We start from the raw sequence: 21,257 nt of genomic DNA, 5'->3' as shown, positions 1-21,257 counted from the left end.
TTGGTGCAGCCACTATGGAAAACAGTATGGAGATTCCTCAAAACATTACAAATTAAACTAATATATGATCCAGCTGTTCCACTTCTGGGTATGTATCCAAAGAATACAAAACACACTAATTCAAAAAGATGTATGTACCTCTATATTCAGCATAGCATATTTTACAATAGCTAAGATATGGAAACAGCGATCAGTACATGAATGGATAAGGAAGATGTGGTATATATAAATACAATATATTACCATTCAGCTATAAAATGATGAAATCTTGACATTTGTGACAACATGGATGGATCTTGAGGGTATTATGCTAAGCGAAATAAGTCAGAGGGAGAAACAAATACTGTATGATTTCACTCATATGTGAAATATAAAAAACAAACAAATAAATGAACAAAACAGACCAAAAAGAACAAACACGTAGATACAGCGAACAGAGTATTGGTTATTGGGGGTGGGGGGGCGGTGAAATGGGTAAAAGGGGGTCAACTGTACATGACAGATAGAAACTAAATTTTTGGTGGTGAGCACACTGTAATGTATACAGAAGTAGAAATATAATGTACAAATGAAACTTACATAATGTTATAAATATAATGTTGTACAAATGAAACTTACATAATGTTATAAAACAATGTGAGCTTAATTTAAAAAAAGAATAGGAAGGAGTCTAAAATGAATTAAGAGTTGGAGACATCAATAAGAACTCATGTTTAACTTTGTATAGATACAGGTGGTTATGTATAGAAATTGCTTATAGATATATTTATATGTGGGGTTACTTTGCACACATATATTTCTTTGCTATGTCAGCTGAGAAGGCCTAAAAGAAACAACATTCCAGTGACAATGAGCACACCTACTACCCAGATATTGATTTCTAATACCAATCTTCAGTAAAAGGAACCAACACTTTTTTGAGAGATGGCTGATTTTAGGACTGGGGCAGGACACATACAAGATGACCCTGGAGCATCTTGTAGTGCTAGAAGTAAGGAAGTGCCCAAAACACACACACACACACACACACACACACACACACACACACAAAATTCATGGGGCATGTCAAAAGGAGCCCAGGAGCCAAGTAAAAGAGCACCCAATGGCCAAAGCTAGAACAATTTGAGCAACAAAGTTAGGTAACATTGGATTATAACTCAAAGTATAAGTATTCATGAGTCCACAATGATATAAAGAAGTAACTGAATACATTAATACATGGGGGGAGAAAACACTAATCTCCAGTGCAGAAGAATTCCAAATAAGTTATATAGATACTCCACCTTAAAGAAGAAGGAGCATAACTCCCAACACTTAAGTGTAGATCGTACATGGAGACTTCCTTCCGAAGAGTACAGTATTGAAAGGGGAAATAAAGAGTGACTTGACAGTGGAGAAACCTGACAATAACTGTATCAGCCAGGTGATCAAAGTCAACATCAACAGTCATAAATCATGCTGATAGTATGTACCCTCGACATTTGATGAGAATGGCACTTTACTTCTGTGATCTCCTTTCCAAAAACCTGTAGCCCTGGCCTAATCATGAGAAAAACATCAGACAAATTCTAATATAGGGCGTTCTACCGTATACTTGACCAGTACTCCTCAAAACTCTCAAGGTCATCAAAAACAAGGAAAGTTTGAGAAACAGTTGCAGAGAAGAGGAGTCTAAAGAAATAAATTAAATGACGTATCCTGGATAGGATCCTGGAAAAGAGAAAGGACATAAGGTAAAATCTAAGGAAAATGGAATAAACTACAGACTCAGTCAATAACATATCAATATTGGTTCATTAATTGTAATAAATGTATCACAGTCATGTGAAATGTTAATAATGGAGGAAACTGGGGGGAAGGGGAATAGAACTCTCTACCACCTGCTTAATTTTTCTGTAAATCTAAAGCTATTCTAAAAACTAGTCTATTAATTTTTAAAGTGGTATATGATATAATCTTCCCATTTTACCAGAAGAACGGGGGAGGGACTGGGTTAAATTCATTCATTAACCCGATCTTTATTGAGTCCCTCCTATAGGTCAGTCAGGTACTGTGATAAACACCAAAATATTAACAATGGTCATCTCTAGGTAGTGGAATTACAAGTCATTTTTATCATCTTCTTCATACTTTTCTGTATTTTCTAAATGTTCTAAAATATGTGTTTTAGAATATGAAAAAATAAGTAAAATTAAAATCACTATGCAAGCATAATGTAATACTACTCTTAGCTTGGATAGACAGATTTTAATTTTTCTCCCTCCTCTTCATTTCACTCAGTGGTAGTAGGCTGTGCTGGTTCACAGCTGGGAATAGGAAAGGAGACCACCCAAGCAGACAGAAAGTGGGGAAGAGAGATCCTGTGAGAGATGGATGGTTAAAATTGAATACTTCATGCCTACAGATGACAAATGTAGATATATATATATTATTTTGAACTTCTACTCTCCTTACTAAATGCTTATAAGTAAAATATCCCATGTAATTATATTTGTATATACTAAAACTGCTAAAACGGAATCAACAGGATATAATTATCCCCCAACTCATTGGGGGGATATTTGATAATTTATTATGACTTTACTTTTTAAGTTTCACTTTAAATTACTTTTTTTTTTTTTTTTGCGGTACGCAGGCCTCTCACCGCTGCGGCCTCTCCCGTTGCGGAGCACAGGCTCCGGACGCACAGGCTCAGCGGCCATGGCCCACGGGCCCAGCCGCTCCACGGCACGTGGGATCCCCCCAGACCGGGGCACGAACCCGCGTCCCCCGCATAGGCAGGCGGACTCGCAACCACTGTGCCACCAGGGAAGCCCTAAATTACTTTTTTGAAGGCTTCATTTCAAAACACTTTAGCGGGCCACTTGTTAATTTAAGTACTTGTTCCTTCAGCTACAAGTGTCATCTACTCAGGGGAATAAAATGACACAAAGACAATCTCTTCCATCTGTCTCATTTTTTTTTTAAACCTGATCTAAAAATACTCCCACAACTCACTAGATGAAAAAATTTATAATCATGAAAACATAAATAAGTCAAAAGCAAGAGCTACAGGAGGGATTATACATCTAGTATTTTATACACTTCCCAACTCATTTTATGAAGCCAGCATAACCCTGATATCAAAACTTGATACAGATATTAAGGAAAGAAAATTACAGACCAACATATAATACATGTGCCTTTCAATTTGCAAGATGATGCTACTTATAGTGATTATGACCTGAAGGTGCCTGAGCAACCCTGCTCAGAAACACATTACTCACCCCTGAACAAGGAAGAGATTTTCACCTCCTGTATTTAACCAAGCTTACCACTCTCTCTGGGTGGTTTTTCCATTAAGCAATCAGCCTTGTACAAACAAGAACTCCTTTAATATAAACATCATGTCCTATCACATCAGGATGCCTTAGGCTCCTGCAACTGCAAAACCCAGAGTGAAAAACACCACGAACTGAGTAAGAACACTCCTGAGGTGCCTCTGACATCACAGTACTCACTACACGTAATACTTGATGTTACAGGGTCTACACCTTGATACCTTTGACGGGTGAGTGAGCAATACCACACTGGTGTAAATGTCCTCACACCAAAGAGAAAAGACAAAATCAGAAACATCCCATAAACAACGCCACTTTTTTTCTGAATGCCTTTATTCGTTAACAAATATTTATTGAGCACTTAGTACATGCTAAATACTGAAAAAGTGAACAAGATGGATCTAAACTAAAAGTTTACAGTCTACCAAAGAATAAAGACTTAAATAGACAATTAGAATAAATTGTGACATGAGTTATAATAAGAAAAGTGAGGGGGGCACAGGCCTAGGGCAGATGCAACTAGTCTAGAGGGAAGTAAGTCAGGGGAGATCTCTCAGAGACCTGACCTTTCATCTGAAACCCACAGATTAGCAGGTCAAGTATGTATGCTGGGGATGGGGAGGAGGTGGTAGAATGAGGGAAAGAATGGCATAAGCGTGGGAACATTATGTGCAAAGGTCCTGAGGTGATAGATCTTAGTTCAGTTGGAGAGACGGAAAGAATTCTGACTTGGAGGGCAGAACATATAAAGGTTAGGGGTGAGAGGACAGTGATGAAAGATTATTCTGGAAGGCAAGCTTGTAGCAATATACAGTATTTGTACTAAAAGTAATATACAATGATTTTAAGTCTCATGGTTAAAAGGTAAACAGCTCTGGCAAAGATGCATCTTCCTATTATAATTCACAGCTTCCCTAAAACGTAGATTCCCTCAGCTTCCAGGCAACTTATGGATATCTATTCCAGCAAACCAGAGTAGGAAAAGAAGATAGAAAAAGAAAACAAAGAAGGACAAGGGGACAGAGGGTATGTGGAACCCTGTAGACATGATATAATCATCACAGCACTGGGAGAAACCACTGCACGGCCTAAGGCCAGATGAAAAGATTCTGACTTGACAGGATGCACCCAAGATCCCTAGGTTCTGTAGACTGGTGAAAGTCTCTGACATCCTCCCAAACCTCTGACCTTGTCCATTTATGAGGCTACTCTTCTATTTGGAGAAGAATGACATCCTATGTGTAACATTTTTCAAACTAGTGAAAAATAAAGGTTGCCTCCATCTGTTTTCTAAGTAATGCTCCTAATACATAGAAAGAACAAAATATTTAAGTTGGTGTTCTTTAACAGTTACAATTTTTTTGTTGATATATTGTTTCTAAAACTCAAAAGTTTGCTTCAATCAATCTTCTATTTGAAGGCAGGATGAATGGCCAAATGCTGCTGAAAACAATTCCACCAACCAAAAACCAATCAAAGTGTTCCTAGAGGGGATATTTTGCAAAAGTATTTGAACTACTAAAGCAGAACTCACATTTCTTTTTTTTTTTTTTTTTTTTTTTTTTTTTTTTTTCCTTTTGCGGTATGTGGGCCTCTCACTGTTGTGGCCTCTCCCGTTGCGGAGCACAGGCTCCGGATGCGCAGGCCCAGCGGCCATGGCTCACGGGCCCAGCCGCTCCGCGGCATATGGGATCCTCCCAGACCGGGGCACGAACCCGTATCCCCTGCATCGGCAGGCGGACTCTCAACCACTGCGCCACCAGGGAGGCCCTGAACTCACATTTCTGAAAAGAAGGGTGCCGTGAATTTCTGCCTATATTGGCATTATACCCAAGAAAATATGAGATTTTTGTCTACATGCAAAAAGTGTTGGCATAGGCTAAAATGACTCACCAAATTAACTCTATTAAGTTTAATGCTGGGCAGTATTTCAGACCCTCTATTTAGATGTTTTTTTAAAAAGTCCCCAAGTACTTGCAAACACTTTTTAAGTGTGAATGGTTGTCCTGGCTGAACACAATCACAGAAATATCCATTCTCTCATTGCTGCTGCTTTGATAGTCACTATACTTCAACAACCTCCTGCTGACTTCCATCATCACTCCTCACCCCATCTCATAGCCCCCTCCTCTTATCATAGCACGTCCAAGCCTGTTGGCAGCCACGCTCTCAATGGGAGATGGGGTCGGAAGTAAGGAGACAGGAGAGGAAGAGAGGGAGATGAGAGGAAATTCTGTTCTCTTTTGCTCTGGGTCCCTGCACTGGCTCTCACCTCCCCGCTAGGTGAGGCCCATTCCTGCTCTCATTCTGGCTCATTAAATAGTCTCCTCCCTAATCCTGGGAACCCCAACCTAGCTCCCGCCCAGCTCCTCATACCTTTCCCAGTCCTGCCCACTGGAGTCACTCCCCAGTCACAACACCAACATCAGAGCTTGGACTTAGGGAACAGGGGATAAAGGGTGTGTTCCCACTGACAAAGAGGGACACAAAATAGTTTTTAAAAATGGGCTGCCCTGGAAATCAACCTGAAGAACATGGTTCTTTTTCCCATAAAAAAAGGGGTCTAAAAGAAAATACCTAAGTAAACGTTAGAAAACAATCTATTCACTATTTTTTTAAAAATTGTAGGAGCAGGATACTACTTCAGCCTCATCTCTTAAATTTTCAATGATACCTAGCGTTTTTTTCTAATCAAAATGTCTAATTTATCTTATAGATGCTTCACTCTGAACACTTTGAAGGAGTTAAAGCCTTAAAGATGAGACATCACCCCTCTAGGATGGAGATGGGAGCCTGTATGGAGAAAGGAGGGGTGTAGAAAATGTTTGTTGAGATTGTGGAGAAGAGAAGGGGATATCAAAGGGAGGAGGGAGTCCTCTCAGGGACCCATCCCAGGAGTCCTTTGCTTGGACTGATGCGGTAGGCAGGGGGTAAAGATCTGCATCATCCTCGGGACTTCCTTGAGTGAGCCGCTAACAGTAAGAAGTCCTTTCCAGTAACAGACTATGTCCACCCACTTTGCCATGCCTAGCACATCATGCCCGCCAAACCAAAACAATCTCTACCTTGGAAGTAACATAAGGCCACATTTCATTCTAGATACCTGAGTATTCTATTTGTCTGGGTATTTAATTAAATGTCACAACTATCCCTTTATGTAACATACTGCTATTTTACAGAAAAAAACAGCCTGGTTGCTGATCCAACTTCTACAAAGTCTCATTGACAGCTTCTGGTAGAAACAAACAAAAAATAATAATTTCGGATTCCTTGTTACAAATATCCTGAAGGTATCTGACCATTAGTATTTCTGCAGTGACTTAAATATCTCACTAAAATCAAACCTCTGAAACTTTAGTGTTAATTTTTCTATTCTAACGATGGAAGACTTCATAGAAACCTTGTCTTGCCTATTTTCACACCAATTAAATAAAAGTATCACAGTGGGGGAAAATGACTTTTAGTTTGCTTAGAACTTGTTTTAAACCTTGCATTAAATTTTCAATCTGGCAATTAGTTTTAATCCTTAAGGCATATATTTTTTGCTTTTTGTTAAGAGGTAAAACTTGTTGGCAAGGTTAAAGTCATACCCACCAGCTTTGTTTTGGCTTGCAGGAAGTTGTCAGCATACAATAGAGAAACTGTCAGCATGTTCTGGTTGTGGTTTGCTTCAACCTGCTGATTGTTTCTGCCCCATGACCCAAGAAATGTGTGTTTGTATTTTTCATTCTCTTACCTCCTGAAGGGGAAAAAAATGACAATACCTATATACTCACAGTACAGAGAAAACAAAAACCAGGAACGAAAACACAGATAGTACTTTGGATTAAGTTTTAACTACTGGCTAGTCTACAAATCTAGGATTAACACTTCTGCAATCTTCCATTTGAGAGTCTAAGAATCTATCCTACAGAAATATTTTCATATGTACACAAAGATGCAGATATGTTCTCTACAGCACTGTGGAAATACAAAAAAATCTGGAAATGATCTAAACATCCTTCAGTAGGTGAACAGTTAAAAAATTTTGGAATACTGTGCAGCAGTTTAAAAATGAATATATATACATGAATATATACATAGATTCATATGGAAAGGTATTCAATGGTGCTATGTTAAAAAACCAAGTAGTCTATATACTTTTTTTTTTCATTGAACTATAGTTGATTTACAATATTGTGTTAGCTTCAGGTATACAGCAAAGTGATTCAGATATATATATATATATATATACTCTTTTCAGATTCTTTTCCATTATAGGTTATTACAAGATATTGAATATAGCTCCCTGTGCTATAGAGTACATCCTTGTTTATCTATTTTATATATAGTGGTGCATATCTGTTAACACCATACTCCTAATTTACACCACCCCACCTTCTCCTTTGGTAACCATAAGTTTGTTTCCTATGTCTGTGAGTCTGTTTCTGTTTCGTAAATAAGTCCATTTGTATTATTTTTTTAGATTCCACATATAAGTGATATATAATATTTGTCTTTCTCTGACTTACTTCACTTGGTACAATAATCTCTAGGCCCATCCATGTTGCTGCAAATTGCAATATTTCATTCCTTTTATGGATGAGTAATATTCCATTGTGTGTGTGTGTGTGTGTGTGTGTGTATCACATCTTCTTTGTCCATTCATCTGTTGATGGACACTTAGGTTGCTTCCATCTCTTGGCTATTGTAAATAGTGTTGCTATCAACACTGGGGTGCATATATCTTTTCAAATTAGAGTTTTTGTCTTTTCCAGATATATGCCCGAGAGTGCAATTGCTGGATCATATGGTAGTTCTATTTTTAGTTTTTTAAGGAACCTCCATACTGTTCTCCATAGTGGCTGCACCAATTTACATTCCCACCAACAGTGTAAGAGGATTCCCTTTTCTCCACACCCTCTCCAGTATTTATTATTTGTAGACTCTTTGATGATGGCCATTCTGACTGGTGTGAGGTGATACCTCGTTGTAGTTTTGATTTGCATTTCTCTAATAATTAGCGATGGTGAGCATCTTTTCATGTGCCTGTTGCCCATCTGGTTGCCTTCTTTGTAGAAATGTCTATTTAGTTCTTCTGCCCACTTTTTGGATTGAGTTGTTTTGTTTTTTTTCATATTGAGTTGTATAAGCTGTTTGTATATTTTGGAAATTAAGCCCTTGTTGGTCCCACAGGTTGCAAATATTTTTTCCCATTCTGTTAGGCTTTTTGTTTTGTTTTGTTTATGGTTTCCTTTGCTGTGCAAACGCTTATAAGTTTGATTAGGACCCATTTGTTTACTTTTGCTTTTATTTCTATTGCCTTGGGAGACTGATCTAAGAAAACACTGCTACGATTTATGTCAGAGAATGTTTTGCCTGTATTCTCTTCTAGGCGTCCTATGATGTCATGTCTTGTATTTAAGTCTTTAAGCCATTCTGAGTTATTTTTGTGTATGATGTGAGGGAGTGTTCTAATGTACGTTATTGATTTACATGAGGCTGCCCACCTCTCTGAAGAGGCTGTCTTTTCTCCAGTGTATATGCTTGCTTCCTTTGTCAAAGATTAATTGACCTGAAGTATGTGTTTATTTCTCGGCTCTCTATTCCGTTCCATTGATCTATAGGTCTGTTCTTGTGCCAGTGCCATGCTGGGGTTTTTAAAAATAAATTTATTTATTTTATTTATTTATTTTTGGCTGTGTTGGGTCTTTGCTGCTGCATGCAGGCTTTCTCTAGTTGCAGCAAGTGGGGGCTACTCTTCGTTGTGGTGCGTGGCCTTCTCATTGCGGTGGCTTCTCTTATTGCAGAGCACAGGCTCTAGACGCACAGGCTTCAGTAGTTGTGGCCCACGGGCTGAGGAGTTGTGGCTCGTGGGCTCTAGAGCGCAGGCTCAGTAGTTGTGGTGCACAGGCTTAGTTGCTCCACAGCATGTGGGATCTTCCGGGACCAGGGCTCGAACCCGTGTCCCCTGCATTGGCAGGCAGATTCTTTTTTTTTTTTTCTGAGGCGAAATAAAACCCCGAGTTAGCATTCCTGCCAAACAACAGGAAACCTCTGACATGTTCTGGTACTTATCAGTTAGAAATTATGCCGTAACAAAACTGTTTGGTTTGTGTTTCTTTGGACGCGAGCTCCGTGTTCCAATTACACCGGACTTTAGCATTTTATTCTGGCTCTTCCGGGCATGTGTGGCATCTCTCGCTTACCGGTTGCCGACGCCTCTACCCTGTTTAAGCGTCGCCCGTCAGCAGGTACAGAAAAGAACGTGTCCGACCCCACCAGACATGTGCTGTCAGCCCCACGAGTGGGCCCCACAGGACAGCGGTCTCCCTGGGGAGGGATGCGTGCTCGTTCATGTACCCTCCGGCAATGCCAGGCGCTTTACAGCAAAAGCCCCTGGAGTAAGGCCGAGGGAGGGCAGGCAGATTCTTAACCACTGTGCCACCAGGGAAGCCCTACCACGCTGTTTTGATTACTATAGCTTTGAATACTGTCTGAAGCCTGGGAGGGTTATGCCTCCAGCTTTGTTCTTTTTCCTCAGGATTGCTTTGGAAATTCTGGGTCTTTTGTGGTTCCATAAAAAAATTTAAGATTATTTGTTCTAGTTGTGTGAAAAATGTCATGGGTAGTTTGATAGGGATCACATTAAATCTGTATGTTGCTGTGGGTAGTATGGCCATTTTAACAATATTAATTCTTCCAATCAAAGAGCATGGGCTATCTTTCCATTTTTTTGAATCATTTTCAATTTCTTTTATCATTGTTTTATAGTTCTCTGCATATAGGTCTTTCACCTCCTTGGTTAGGTTTATTCCTAGGTATTTTTTCGACACAATTTTAAATGGGATTATTTTGATTGTTTTTTCCCTTTCTCTTTCTTATATTTCATTGTTAGTGTAAAAAAAATTCAACAGATTTCTGTATATTAATCTTGTAATCTGCTACCTTGCTGAATTCATTTAATAGTTCTAATAGTTTTTTTGTGGAGCCTTTAGGGTCTTCTCTATAGAGTATCATGTCATCTGCATATAATGACAATTTTACCTCTTCCCTTCCAACTTGGATACCTTTTATTTCTTTTTCTTGTCTGACTGCTGTGGCTAGGTCAAGTAGTTTATATACTTGTATGTTGTGCAAATATTCTACAATAAAAATGTATCCATAAGTTATTTTTGTAATTAAAAAAATACATGGACCATAACATCTACCAGAATATCTAAAAATAAAAAGACCACAACATCAAGTGTTGGTGAGGAAATGGAGCACTTGGAATTCTCATACACTGTTGGTGGGATTGTAAAATAGGTACAATCACTTTGGGAAACTGGAGTTTCCAATAAAATTAAATGTATTCATACCCTACAACCAAGTAATTCCACTCCTAGATATTTATCCAGGATAAATGAGTGTTTATGTTACAAAACAAGTTATACAAGAATGCTCATAGCAGCTATATTCATAATAACTCAAAACTGAACAACTCAATGTTCATCAGAAGAAGAATGGATAAACAAACTGTGGAATATTCACACAATGGAATACTACTTAGCAAAAGGATAAGATAAATCTGATACACAGAACAACATGGATAACTCTCAAAAACATTATGCTGAGGACAGACTCAAAAGAGATCATACTGATCTATGAAGTTCCAGAACTGGAAAGGAAACTTTCTAGGGAGATGGAAACGTTTATGTCTTGATGTGGGTTGTAGTCACACAGTCACACAGACATACATACATGAAAGTCATCCCGTTGTAACACTTAACATTAGTGCATTTTATGTACATAAATCATACCTTAATAAAGTACTGGGAAGGAAGGAAGAAAGAAAGAGAGGGAGGAATCGATGGATGAAGAGGCTCACACAAAGAGTTATCAAAAAGGAAAATTTACTTTAAAGAGAGAGTGATTTTAAGGACATTTGTTACAATGCAGTTCAGAGAGATTTTCTGTAGCTTTCTAAGTATCCAGGACACTCCTCATACTTGAAGTATAATATACAGTACCTTAATTAATTCCAACTCAACTACTATATTGGTTTAAGTATGTATAAATATGTGCCACTGGATACATTTTAGTAAAGCTCCTATTATGTGAATAAAAATTTTATTTCCCTATAACATACTAATATTAGAATATCAACAATGTTAGGAGGAGACCCTAGATGAGAATTTAAGTAATTCATAAATGATTTTATCAAAGCCATAAGCCTTCAGGAAAGCTTGCTCTCTGGATGCTAAGACCACTCTGTGTCTAAGCCCACATCTGTCCTATGTTCCATGTAAAAGCTGGATAGTAAAATTAAACAGTGGAACTCAAAGACTCCAAACCTGAAAAGCCATCTGTTATAATCACCTAACCTATAATGCAGCACTGACAAACTGGAAAAGCAAGCAATGAACTTGGAAACACAGGGGAAATAAATATGAATAAACATAGCAGAAATTATAGGATTTCTGTACAGTGTAATGGTTTATAACGTGAAAAAATTAGATCTATGATACTTATGTCAATACGTTAAGATTCTCAGATGATGGTAAAACTTGAAACTTATTTTTCCTGTATTTAAAATGATTAAAAATTGTTTAAGTATTACACTTATATAATGAGGTAAAAATGTTATTATCTTAATAGCTGGCACTAGAATTCCTCTTAGGAAGAGAATTGCCATGGTTTGGCAAAGTAATTTGTTTCTCCATGTGTGGGTGTTGGTGGGAACCTAAACCACTAAACAGATAGCTAAACTACCTTTCCATGCAGCAAGGGGAAAAAAATTTTTTTTTTGTTTTGCTCCAGATAGGATAAAGGGAGAAAGTGCCAGTGAGAAAGCATAAGGTTGAGAACTACATCAGGTGAAAGGCCAGAAGGCACTGTCTGATGATTGGAGTGGGAAAAGGAGGTTTAGGAAAAGGAATGCCTAATATTCAATTTGAAATCGTTTGCATTACTGCAGTGGAAACGCTTCCTCCCTCTCCCTGCACCCTCTGACTCTCCAGTGATGTCTTCTACACTCACAGAGACTTCATGTGGGTAGGTCTTTGTGGAAATTGAAGGCCAGGATATATGTCAAGGCCATGGTTTCTCAACACTGGCACTAATGACATTTGGGGCTGGATAATTCTTTGTTGTGGAGGCTATCCTATGCATTGTAGGAAGCTGAGCAGCATCCCTGGCCTCTACCCATTAGGTGCCAATAGCACCCTCCCCAGCTGTGACAACAAAAAATGTCTCCAAGTGTTGCCAAATGCTCCCATGGGACAAAATCACCCCATTTGGGAACCGCTAGTTTAGGCCTACAGAAAGCACACATGGAAGGAGGGGACCCTGGAAGCAAAAGTAACCTTGAGAATGCATGCCCCTTGAGAATTACCCAGATCTTGAGGAGATGTTTGGGCTTCCACAATGGGGAGTAGATCTTGCCTAGAGTTCAAAAGGCCTGGGCAGCCCAGTTAACATCTAGGCTATACCCACAATGAAACTAAAATATTTCTACCAATTAAAAAAATAGTTCTGTTTATAAAAACAGAAAGGGAGAAGGGGAAGATTAAACCTTTCATTTTTTTTCAACTGACAAGTAGTACAAAAATACTATCTTTACACAAACACACACACATACAAAGCATTCTATAACAAGGTAAGGAACACATGTCTTTCTTAAGTTAGCAGGGAAGCTAACTTCCTCTCTCTTTTCTCCAAAAAGTTTCTCATAGAAATAATCACTGGACTCTGATCCAAGGAAGGAAGGAAATGAAGAAGATCCTGAAAGAACCCCTACAAACCTCCCTTAATTTGGAGTAGCAAGGATGAACCACCAACCCAAGCAAAAGGCCATGCCTAGGGACTGCCCTGGTGGTGCAGTGGTTAAGAATCTGCCTGCCAGTACAGGGGACACGGGTTCGATCCCTGGTCCAGGAAGATCCCACATGCCACGGAGCAACTAAACCCGTGCACCACAACTACTGAAGCCTGCACTCTAGAGCCCAACTACTGAGCCCAAGTGCAGCCAAAAATAAATAAATGAAATAAATAATTTATTTTTTTTTTAAAAAAAGGCCATGCCTAGGAGTTTTCCTGTGGAGAGGCAACTGCAAGAAGAGAGATCAATAGGACTTCCTCAAAGAAAAAAAAAATTTTTAATTTTATTTACCAAACATATGGTGTGTAATACATTCTAGATATTATTCTAAGTTCTTTTCAAATATTTAGTCCTTTATTCCTCATATAAATTCTATGAGATAGGTACTATTTTTATCCCCATTTTACAGCTAAGACCCAAAGTTAAATACTAGTAAGAAAGTGGCAGAGTCAGGATTTGAACCTAGGCAAACTTATCACAAAAAATATATACAGGACCTATGAGAAAACAAAGTTCAAAAAGAAAACTATATCTTGAAGAACTAGAGAAAATGTCTCCCTCTGAGGTAGATTTATTATTAAAGAACAGAAATGTTTAGAAAATTTCTAATCATATTTTCAACAACATTCAAAAAGTCATTATGCCTATAAGCCAGATTTACAGATGTAATGAAAATGAAACAATGAGTGATGAGGAAAGAATACATGGAAATTTTTTTTAAATAAATAAATGCTGAATTTAAAACTGTAATGAAGTCACTGATGGATGAGACAATAAAAGAGATGAAACACAGAGACTAGATCAGGGGCCTAATATATTTATAATATAAATCCTAGTATGACAGAATAAAAGAGATGGAGTAGAAGCAATGACAACAGAAAAAACATTCTCAAGTTAAAGACCTGAGTCTTTAGATCAAAAGGGTTCACTACATACCAGACAAAATTATTAAAAAGTCTAAAACCTTGAAATTATCTAGTGACATTTTTGAGGGCAAAGAAAAATATCCTATAAACATCCAGGCAGGCAGTGGGAGGAATGGGTTATAAAAGAAATATATCAGGCTGGTATCAGACTTTTCCTCCACAAAATCGAAGACCAGAAGATAAGGGTAAAACTTCGAGAGGTTAAGTTGAGAGAAAGGTGAAGAAAGGGAAAGAGTGTCACCCTAGAACCTCATGCCCACAGCTAAGTTTATATGAAACTAGATAGACACATACTCAAGCTTGGAGGGGCTCAGTAGGGGGACTATCAAAGTACCCTTCCTGAGAAATTCACTCAGCATTATATTCTCAATTGTCATCTAGTAGGCTTTTATGCACTGTCCAATACAGCAGGCACTGTGGCTACTGAGCAGCTGAAATGTAGCTAGTGCAATTGCATAACTGATTTTTTTAGTTTTATTTAATTTTAGTCCATTTAAATTTAAATAGCCACATGCAGCCAGTGGCTACCGTTCTAGCAAAGTCTAAATATCTAAGAGATAAAGAGTTCAAGAATGAAAAAGCCATGATACAAAAAGTAAGCAATGAACAAGTTAAACAGGAAGAAAAAATATTATTATAGCTATGGTTTTAAATATTATGCAAATGTCAAAAAATAATTATTGTAATCTAATATACACAATAAAACATTAATAATTCTCTGAGTCTAAAATCCAAGATTATATCAGCAATTTCACATTTCATACAGGAGGAAAGAGCTAGAAGATATTGTTTCATTCTTAACGTTGCTAATCAGAGGGAAATTTTTTTTGGTTTTTTTTCCCCCATAAAGGTAAAACTAACAGTGGAATAAAACCAGGATGTATAACTTCAAAATCACTCAAAAGAAAAAAAAGAACTTAGTGATCTAAGAAAATGCCCAGGAGACCATAGCAAATGAAAAACTATCAGTGGAAAAATCAGTTTACAAAACTATACACACAATATGTCACAACTTTTAAAGTATGTATAAATAATAACTGAAAGAAATAAATGGAAATTTAACAATCGTTGACTATGGGTGGCTGTATATCCTTGTGTTTTCTACATTTTCTACAATGAGCATTATTGCTCTTATAACCAAGAAATTTAACAAAAAAGAAATAGAAGTATGGTCATATACCTTTCAGAATTCAACCGAACAATAACATCACCTACCTAGAAGACAACCCAGTATCAAAAATTAAGTAAAAATGACGCTTGGCACCCACAGCACGTGTTACAAAGCGCAGGCCTAACCGTTTGGGTACTGTGTTCATCAAGAGAGCCCTTCATACTTTCTTTCACACTTCTCTTAATTCCAATGAACTTAATTATCTGATGTTCCAGTAGCACTGGGGATACAGATACACTGAGAGCAGTGCAAAGTAACAGGCCTGGTCTAACAGTAGGAAAAAAAAATGACAAAAATTAAAACATAAAACAGCCATAGACATTCACAAAGCAGTCCAGGGGCAATTATGGCAGAAAAATCCCTAAACAACTCAATATTCCCATAAAGTATGATAAATGGTATTTGCTATAACAACTCTGAGTTATAGTGTTCAGACGAGGTGCCTTTGAACACAGACTGGTTGGTTGAGGAAGTGTGAAAAGTTCCTATTGCATCTGAGAAAAAAATTGGTCACAAATGTTTATACTAAAAAGTTAGAGTGCTTAAAGAGAATATCTTCTGCTATCCAGCACAACTCACTCCTGCGAGTTCCACAGAGTTGGAGTTTTACTATGTTGAAAAGGATTTTATGGTTGGCTACATCGACCAATACAAATCTGGAGAACAATCTGGAAGGAAATGATTAATGACTTCTTCTTTCCAAGGAAGTTTAAAAATAAGTAACCAGGGCCTCCCTGGTGGCGCAGTGGTTGGGAGTCCGCCTGCCGATGCAGGGGATACGGTTCGTGCCCCGGTCTGGGAGGATCCCATATGCCGCGGAGCGGCTGGGCCCGTGAGCCATGGCCGCTGGGCCTGCGCGTCCGGAGCCTGTGCTCTGCAACGGGGGAGGCCACGGCAGTGAGAGGCCCGCATACCGCAAAAAAAAAAAAAAAAAAAAAAAAATAAGTAACCATAGGCTTATTGGAATCAGCGTTAACACAGCAATTGCTACTAAATGCAGCAGAGTTGTGGACGTTATTTTGTCTCTAATCCATATTTGAGCAGGATTTAGGTACCTTGTAGATAGTTACGACCTATTAGCTATTAAAGTCAGTAAGCCCTTTTCTATCACACAAGTCAAATTGTGAACTAAAGAAATATTCATTCTCCTTCCTTCATACTTGCCTCTTGTGCTTCTGACTTCAAAAGTGGGGCTAGAAAGACAAGGAAGAAACTGATTATGTTTGTATCTGTGAAACAAAGATTATGCAAACTGCCAGCACTCCACTGTTTTTGTTTTCAGCGTGGTTATCACCAAACAAAAACGAAAAGATAACTTCTACATCTGAAGCCTGATTATTTGAAAACAGACCTGAATATTTCCTCCTCTTTCAATAAGGCAGTAAATGCCTTTCACTTTACTTATCTATAAGGTACTTATTTGCTGATATGGACTAGTTACTATTTCTATATGAGAGCTTGACAGAGTCTATCTGAGGAAGATGTTTCCTGAGTTACCCTAGAAACCTCTCACTGCTTTAATATTTGCCCAAAATCCAAGACAGCATTAAAAAAAAAAAAAAATCCCCACCTTCCACACACCCTTAGAGCTACCAAGAGAAAAGCATAATCACAACCCTGGTTAATGGCCCTTCCAAACTCTAACCTCTCTATGCTTCTTTCCGTTTTTTGTTCCTTTTTGTTTTAAATAACCTTCCTGGTTGTTTCTTCCTATTACAAAAGTAATACATGGTCATTGTCATGGTTCAAACAACATGAAGATGTATGAAATAAAATTAATAATCTCTCCCCCACTCTCTCACTCCCCTCCCTAGGAAACCGATGTTAGGAGCTTGGTGTATATTCTTTCTTCCTCCCTCCTAGCCTTACACAAACATACATAATATATGGGGTTTTGTTGCTGTTTTCAAACATAAATGGTATATTATATACACTATGGTGTACCTTGCTTTTTAGTCTTAAAAATATGTTATGGACACTTTCCAAGCCAATATATACAGATCCACCACAACATTTTTAATGGCTGCAAAATATTCCATAAAATGAATAATTCATACCATCACCTGACCTTTCCTAACTCATGGACATTTACTATGGATCCTGGTACACATACTGCATGTCCTTTAATTTCAGTAACACAGATTCCTAGAAGTGGAGCTGGTCAAATGAAACATTTTCAAATGTTTACAATTTAACAAAATTAATTTTAGACCTTCAGAATTTCTGTTCCCTTCTTCATTATGCAAAATTTGGCATCAAATTTCACAATGCTTTGCGTATTTGATTTTTCAAAGCACACACATTATGTCAAAAAATGCCCCTGTCATTTATGCTCATGTAGTTATAAATAAATAAACGCTTAAGTTAGGGCTGTGATGGCCAGTGTTAAATCACTGTGTAGATGCTTATGCCTTGGTTTATGAAAGTACTAATTCACTGTGGAAACTCCACCCGCACGGCCTGTGGCATCACTAAAGTAGCAGCACTCTCACCCTGTGACTCCCTCCACTGAGTGACGACATAGAGATCAGGACCTACATATTTTCTTTTTTCTTTTTTTTCTTTTTTTTTTTTTGCGGTACGCGGGCCTCTCACTGCTGTGGCCTCTCCCGTTGCGGAGCACGGGCTCCGGACGCGCAGGCTCAGCGGCCATGGCTCACGGGCCCAGCCGCTCCGCGGCATGTGGGATCTTCCCGGACCGGGGCATGAACCCGTGTCCCCTGCATCGGCAGGCGGACTCTCAACCACTGCGCCACCACGGAAGCCCAGGACCTACATATTTTCTAACTGTCAACAGTTAACCTTAAAAAGTGTGTGTGTTGGGGTGGGGAGACAAACAGCAACAGATGGTAAATGGATAGCCATCATGGGTTTATAATATCTACAAATTATTTGTAGTACAATGAATAATTCTGCTGGTCTACACCAGAGAGTGTGTTCCATAAAAAACAAAACCGGGCTTCCCTGGTGGCGCAGTGGTTGAGAGTCCGCCTGCCGATGCAGGGGACACGGGTTCGTGCCCCGGTATGGGAAGATCCCACATGCCGCGGAGCGGCTGGGCCCGTGAGCCATGGCCACCGAGCCTGCGCGTCCAGAGCCTGTGCTCCGCCACGGGAGAGGCCACAACAGTGAGAGGCCCATGTACCGCAAAAAAAAAAAAAAAAAAAACCCTACAACCAATATGTTGCTATGATTACATGAACCTTTCAAAAGCATATTCTTCAAACACTTTTCAATAGAATTATTGGTTGAATCCCACTTTCACATTTTTCTCTCTACTTCAGATTCAGACTCTAATTGCAAACTTAAAAAAAAAAAGCCTTAAAGATATATATTAACCAACAAAGCTCCGTAACATTTAATCTCAGGCTGCTCCGTATATTCTAAAGACCCGAGCACCAACAGAGATGGTTAAGACACAGCAAGTTTGATACAGAAGTATGTGACACGCAATTAATCTCCATTCATACCCCGCTCTACCTGTCAGCAAACAAAGGTTCTGCTTTAGGAGGAGATCTGAAGACTTCAATTAAAACCAGTCAGCTAACAAGAAAATAATCTAAACTAAAGGAAGGCGGCAGGTGCAGAAATGAGCTGTTTACCAAAGTGTCAGTTTTGAACAATAAAGAACTGCACATCAAACATGCTGACGGAGTGGGTGTCATTGCAAGCTTCTGAAACTTAAAAGGAACCTTCTAGCAAGGCCGCACACAAAATGGAAGTCTAGTTGAACTAGGTTGTAAGATAGGTTCCCTCTCAACAAATGACAGACACCAATAAAGAGAGTCAGATTATACCTTTACCTGCAAGGGCAGAATGAAACCTTTTGCCACAGTTCCTGCCCTCCTGGAAACCAGACGTGCAGAGCCTCTCTGTACACTTGGAATGATTGAACCAACAGGAGAGGGCAAGGCTGGGGGGCTTCTTCTGAGACACCCAGATGATGCTTTTACCCTGCAAATACTTTTCTATTCTGAACGTTTAGATTCCCTCGGGTCATAAGTAAAATAAATGTGGAAACTTCACCTCAGAAGACATATCTCGTTGGCAGCTTTTACAGAGAAGCAACCCAGAATGGAAACCGTGCCGCAAACAGACCGAAAAGACTTGCCAAATATTTGATTAGGAGGCATTTATACCAAGATAACAAGATAATGGAGATATAAAACCAATTAAATTGAGAGAAACTGAAAAAAAAAAAAAAAAAAAAACACTGCTTGCCAAAAGTATGACCTGCCCAAAGCAGGCCATGTGTCACATAGATGCCAAAAGGCTTCACTCGCAAGAGTTTCCTCCTGGGACCCTTAGGCAAGCACAGATTCCAGGTCCCCGTCCGTCCGGGAAGGTCAGTTGCAGGAACAGCAAGTTACTTTCACCAGAAAAAGTGTGAGGCAAGCAGACGACCTTGGAACGCTGGAGTGTTGCAGCGGGATGTGTGGAGCGCTCGCGACTGAACACACCGCAGTGGGGCACCTCTGGAAAGGGGAGACACGTGACACCGGGGTCCGCCGGCCCCAGGTGCACGAGGGACCCCCAGAGCCGCAGGCCGCGGAAGGGCACCTAGGGTCTGGGCGCCCAGGCCTTGGCTGACAGGAGCGCGTGAGCCCTCACAGCCCCGTGGGAGCCGGGGCGCTCTAAGCTGGAAGGTCAAGGGACCGTGCGAGCGGGACAGACGCAGTCAGGGCGGGAGAGGGGCGAGAGCGAAACCTAGAGACGCAGGGCGTCCCGAGGAGAAGGGACACCCTGAAGGCCAGCACGGCGGCCCGGGGACCACGAAGGCGGCCTGAACTTGCTCAGAAGCCTGGAGGCTACGTGGGCGGCGGAGACGCCTTGAGGAGAAAGAAAATGTGTTACTGAGGCGAGTGAAAGGGACCCTGCGCGGGGCATGAACAGCTGGCTGGCTCTGGAGAGTCAGGACGCCGGCAGCCTCGAGGTGCTAGAAGGCGGTGGGTGAGGGAGCTGACGGGGAAGGCCGGCCTTGGGAGCCGCTGTCGTCTCGGCTGCTGCCGGGCTCGGCACGTGAGACTCCCGGCGGGGCGTTACCTTCCAGGAGCCAAAGGATCTCCTCCGGGAGGGCGGCGGCGGCCTGCATGTGGCGGGCGGCGCGAGAGGGCCGGGCGAGCGGGCGGGCGGACGGGCTGCAGCGGCACCTGGCCCTCTGTCGCCGGCGCCGCGGGGCTGAGGCGCAGGGCGGGGCGCGCTCAGGAAGCGGCGCGCCGCGGGCGGGACGCCGGGTCGTCAGCGACACCTGTGCGCGGGGCCCGCGGCGCTCACGGCGGTGCCTGAGGGAGGAGGCGGCCGCCCCGCGCACCCCCGCCCCCAGCCCCCGGTCAAAACAAAGACGCGACGCTACCCCCAGGCACCCCGTCCCCGGCAGGCTCCCCATCCTACGTCCCGGACAGCGGGCCTCGGGGGCAGGTTGAAAAGCCACCGTGGCGCCGAAATGAGGCTCGAGGAGGCAGAATCCGAGGACGGGGCCAGTCCCCGCCAAGTCGGACCACAGTCGTTTCCAACCCAGCTCGCTCGTCCACGCGCAGAAAACCAGGGCAGAACCGCTTGTCAGGAGAACCAGGACGTTTCAAGGGAATGACCATAAGTCCCACTAAATCATCTCAAGCCACCAACTTTGGGGAGAATCAGAGCAGTCCGGCTGCAATGGACACAGGGAGCCAAAGCGTCCCTTCCTCCCTAAGTCTGAAAGGATGCAAGGAAAAGCAGGGGTAGCCCAGGGAGAAAGCCGAGGGAGAGGGGGACCCAGCCCTTCCCTCTAAGAGCTGACAAAGGGGGGAACGTGGAGAAGGGTGCTTCTCTCTCATTCAAAGTAGTAGGTGTTGGGTGTCCATGTCCTGGCTGTGGTATGGTCCTGTGATACTGCACGATGTTACCTGGGTAAAGAGGATAGCTCTGTATTATTTATCATAGCTTCTGTGAATCTACAAGTATCTTAAAGAGTGTTCTTTTTTAAGTACCATGAAAAAAGTATAAAGCGCCCGCTAAAA

The 21,257-nt window shown here is 40.7% G+C and overlaps 1 protein-coding gene across 3 annotated transcripts in view; it reads right to left on the bottom strand.

Annotated features, from left to right (window-relative positions):
• Positions 1-20,445, bottom strand: part of SKAP1 (src kinase associated phosphoprotein 1) — a 280,603-nt gene extending 260,158 nt beyond the window's left edge. For all 3 annotated transcript variants that reach the window (XR_014291940.1, XM_082604463.1, XM_082604464.1), the window contains exon 1: positions 20,302-20,445. Coding sequence is in view for 2 of the 3 variants with exons in the window: in XM_082604463.1 (XP_082460589.1) it covers positions 20,302-20,350 (49 nt within the window). In the remaining variant the exon portion in view is untranslated. The remainder of the gene's footprint in view (positions 1-20,301) is intronic.
• Between the last annotated feature and the right edge of the window lie 812 nt (positions 20,446-21,257).

The sequence above is a fragment of the Mesoplodon mirus genome, assembly GCF_964341445.2.
Source record: "Mesoplodon mirus genome assembly, chromosome: 18".
In the NCBI taxonomy this organism is placed as follows: domain Eukaryota; kingdom Metazoa; phylum Chordata; class Mammalia; order Artiodactyla; family Ziphiidae; genus Mesoplodon; species Mesoplodon mirus.
The sequence above is the reverse complement of the archived record's forward strand: the minus strand, read 5'-3'. Positions and strand labels throughout refer to the sequence as shown.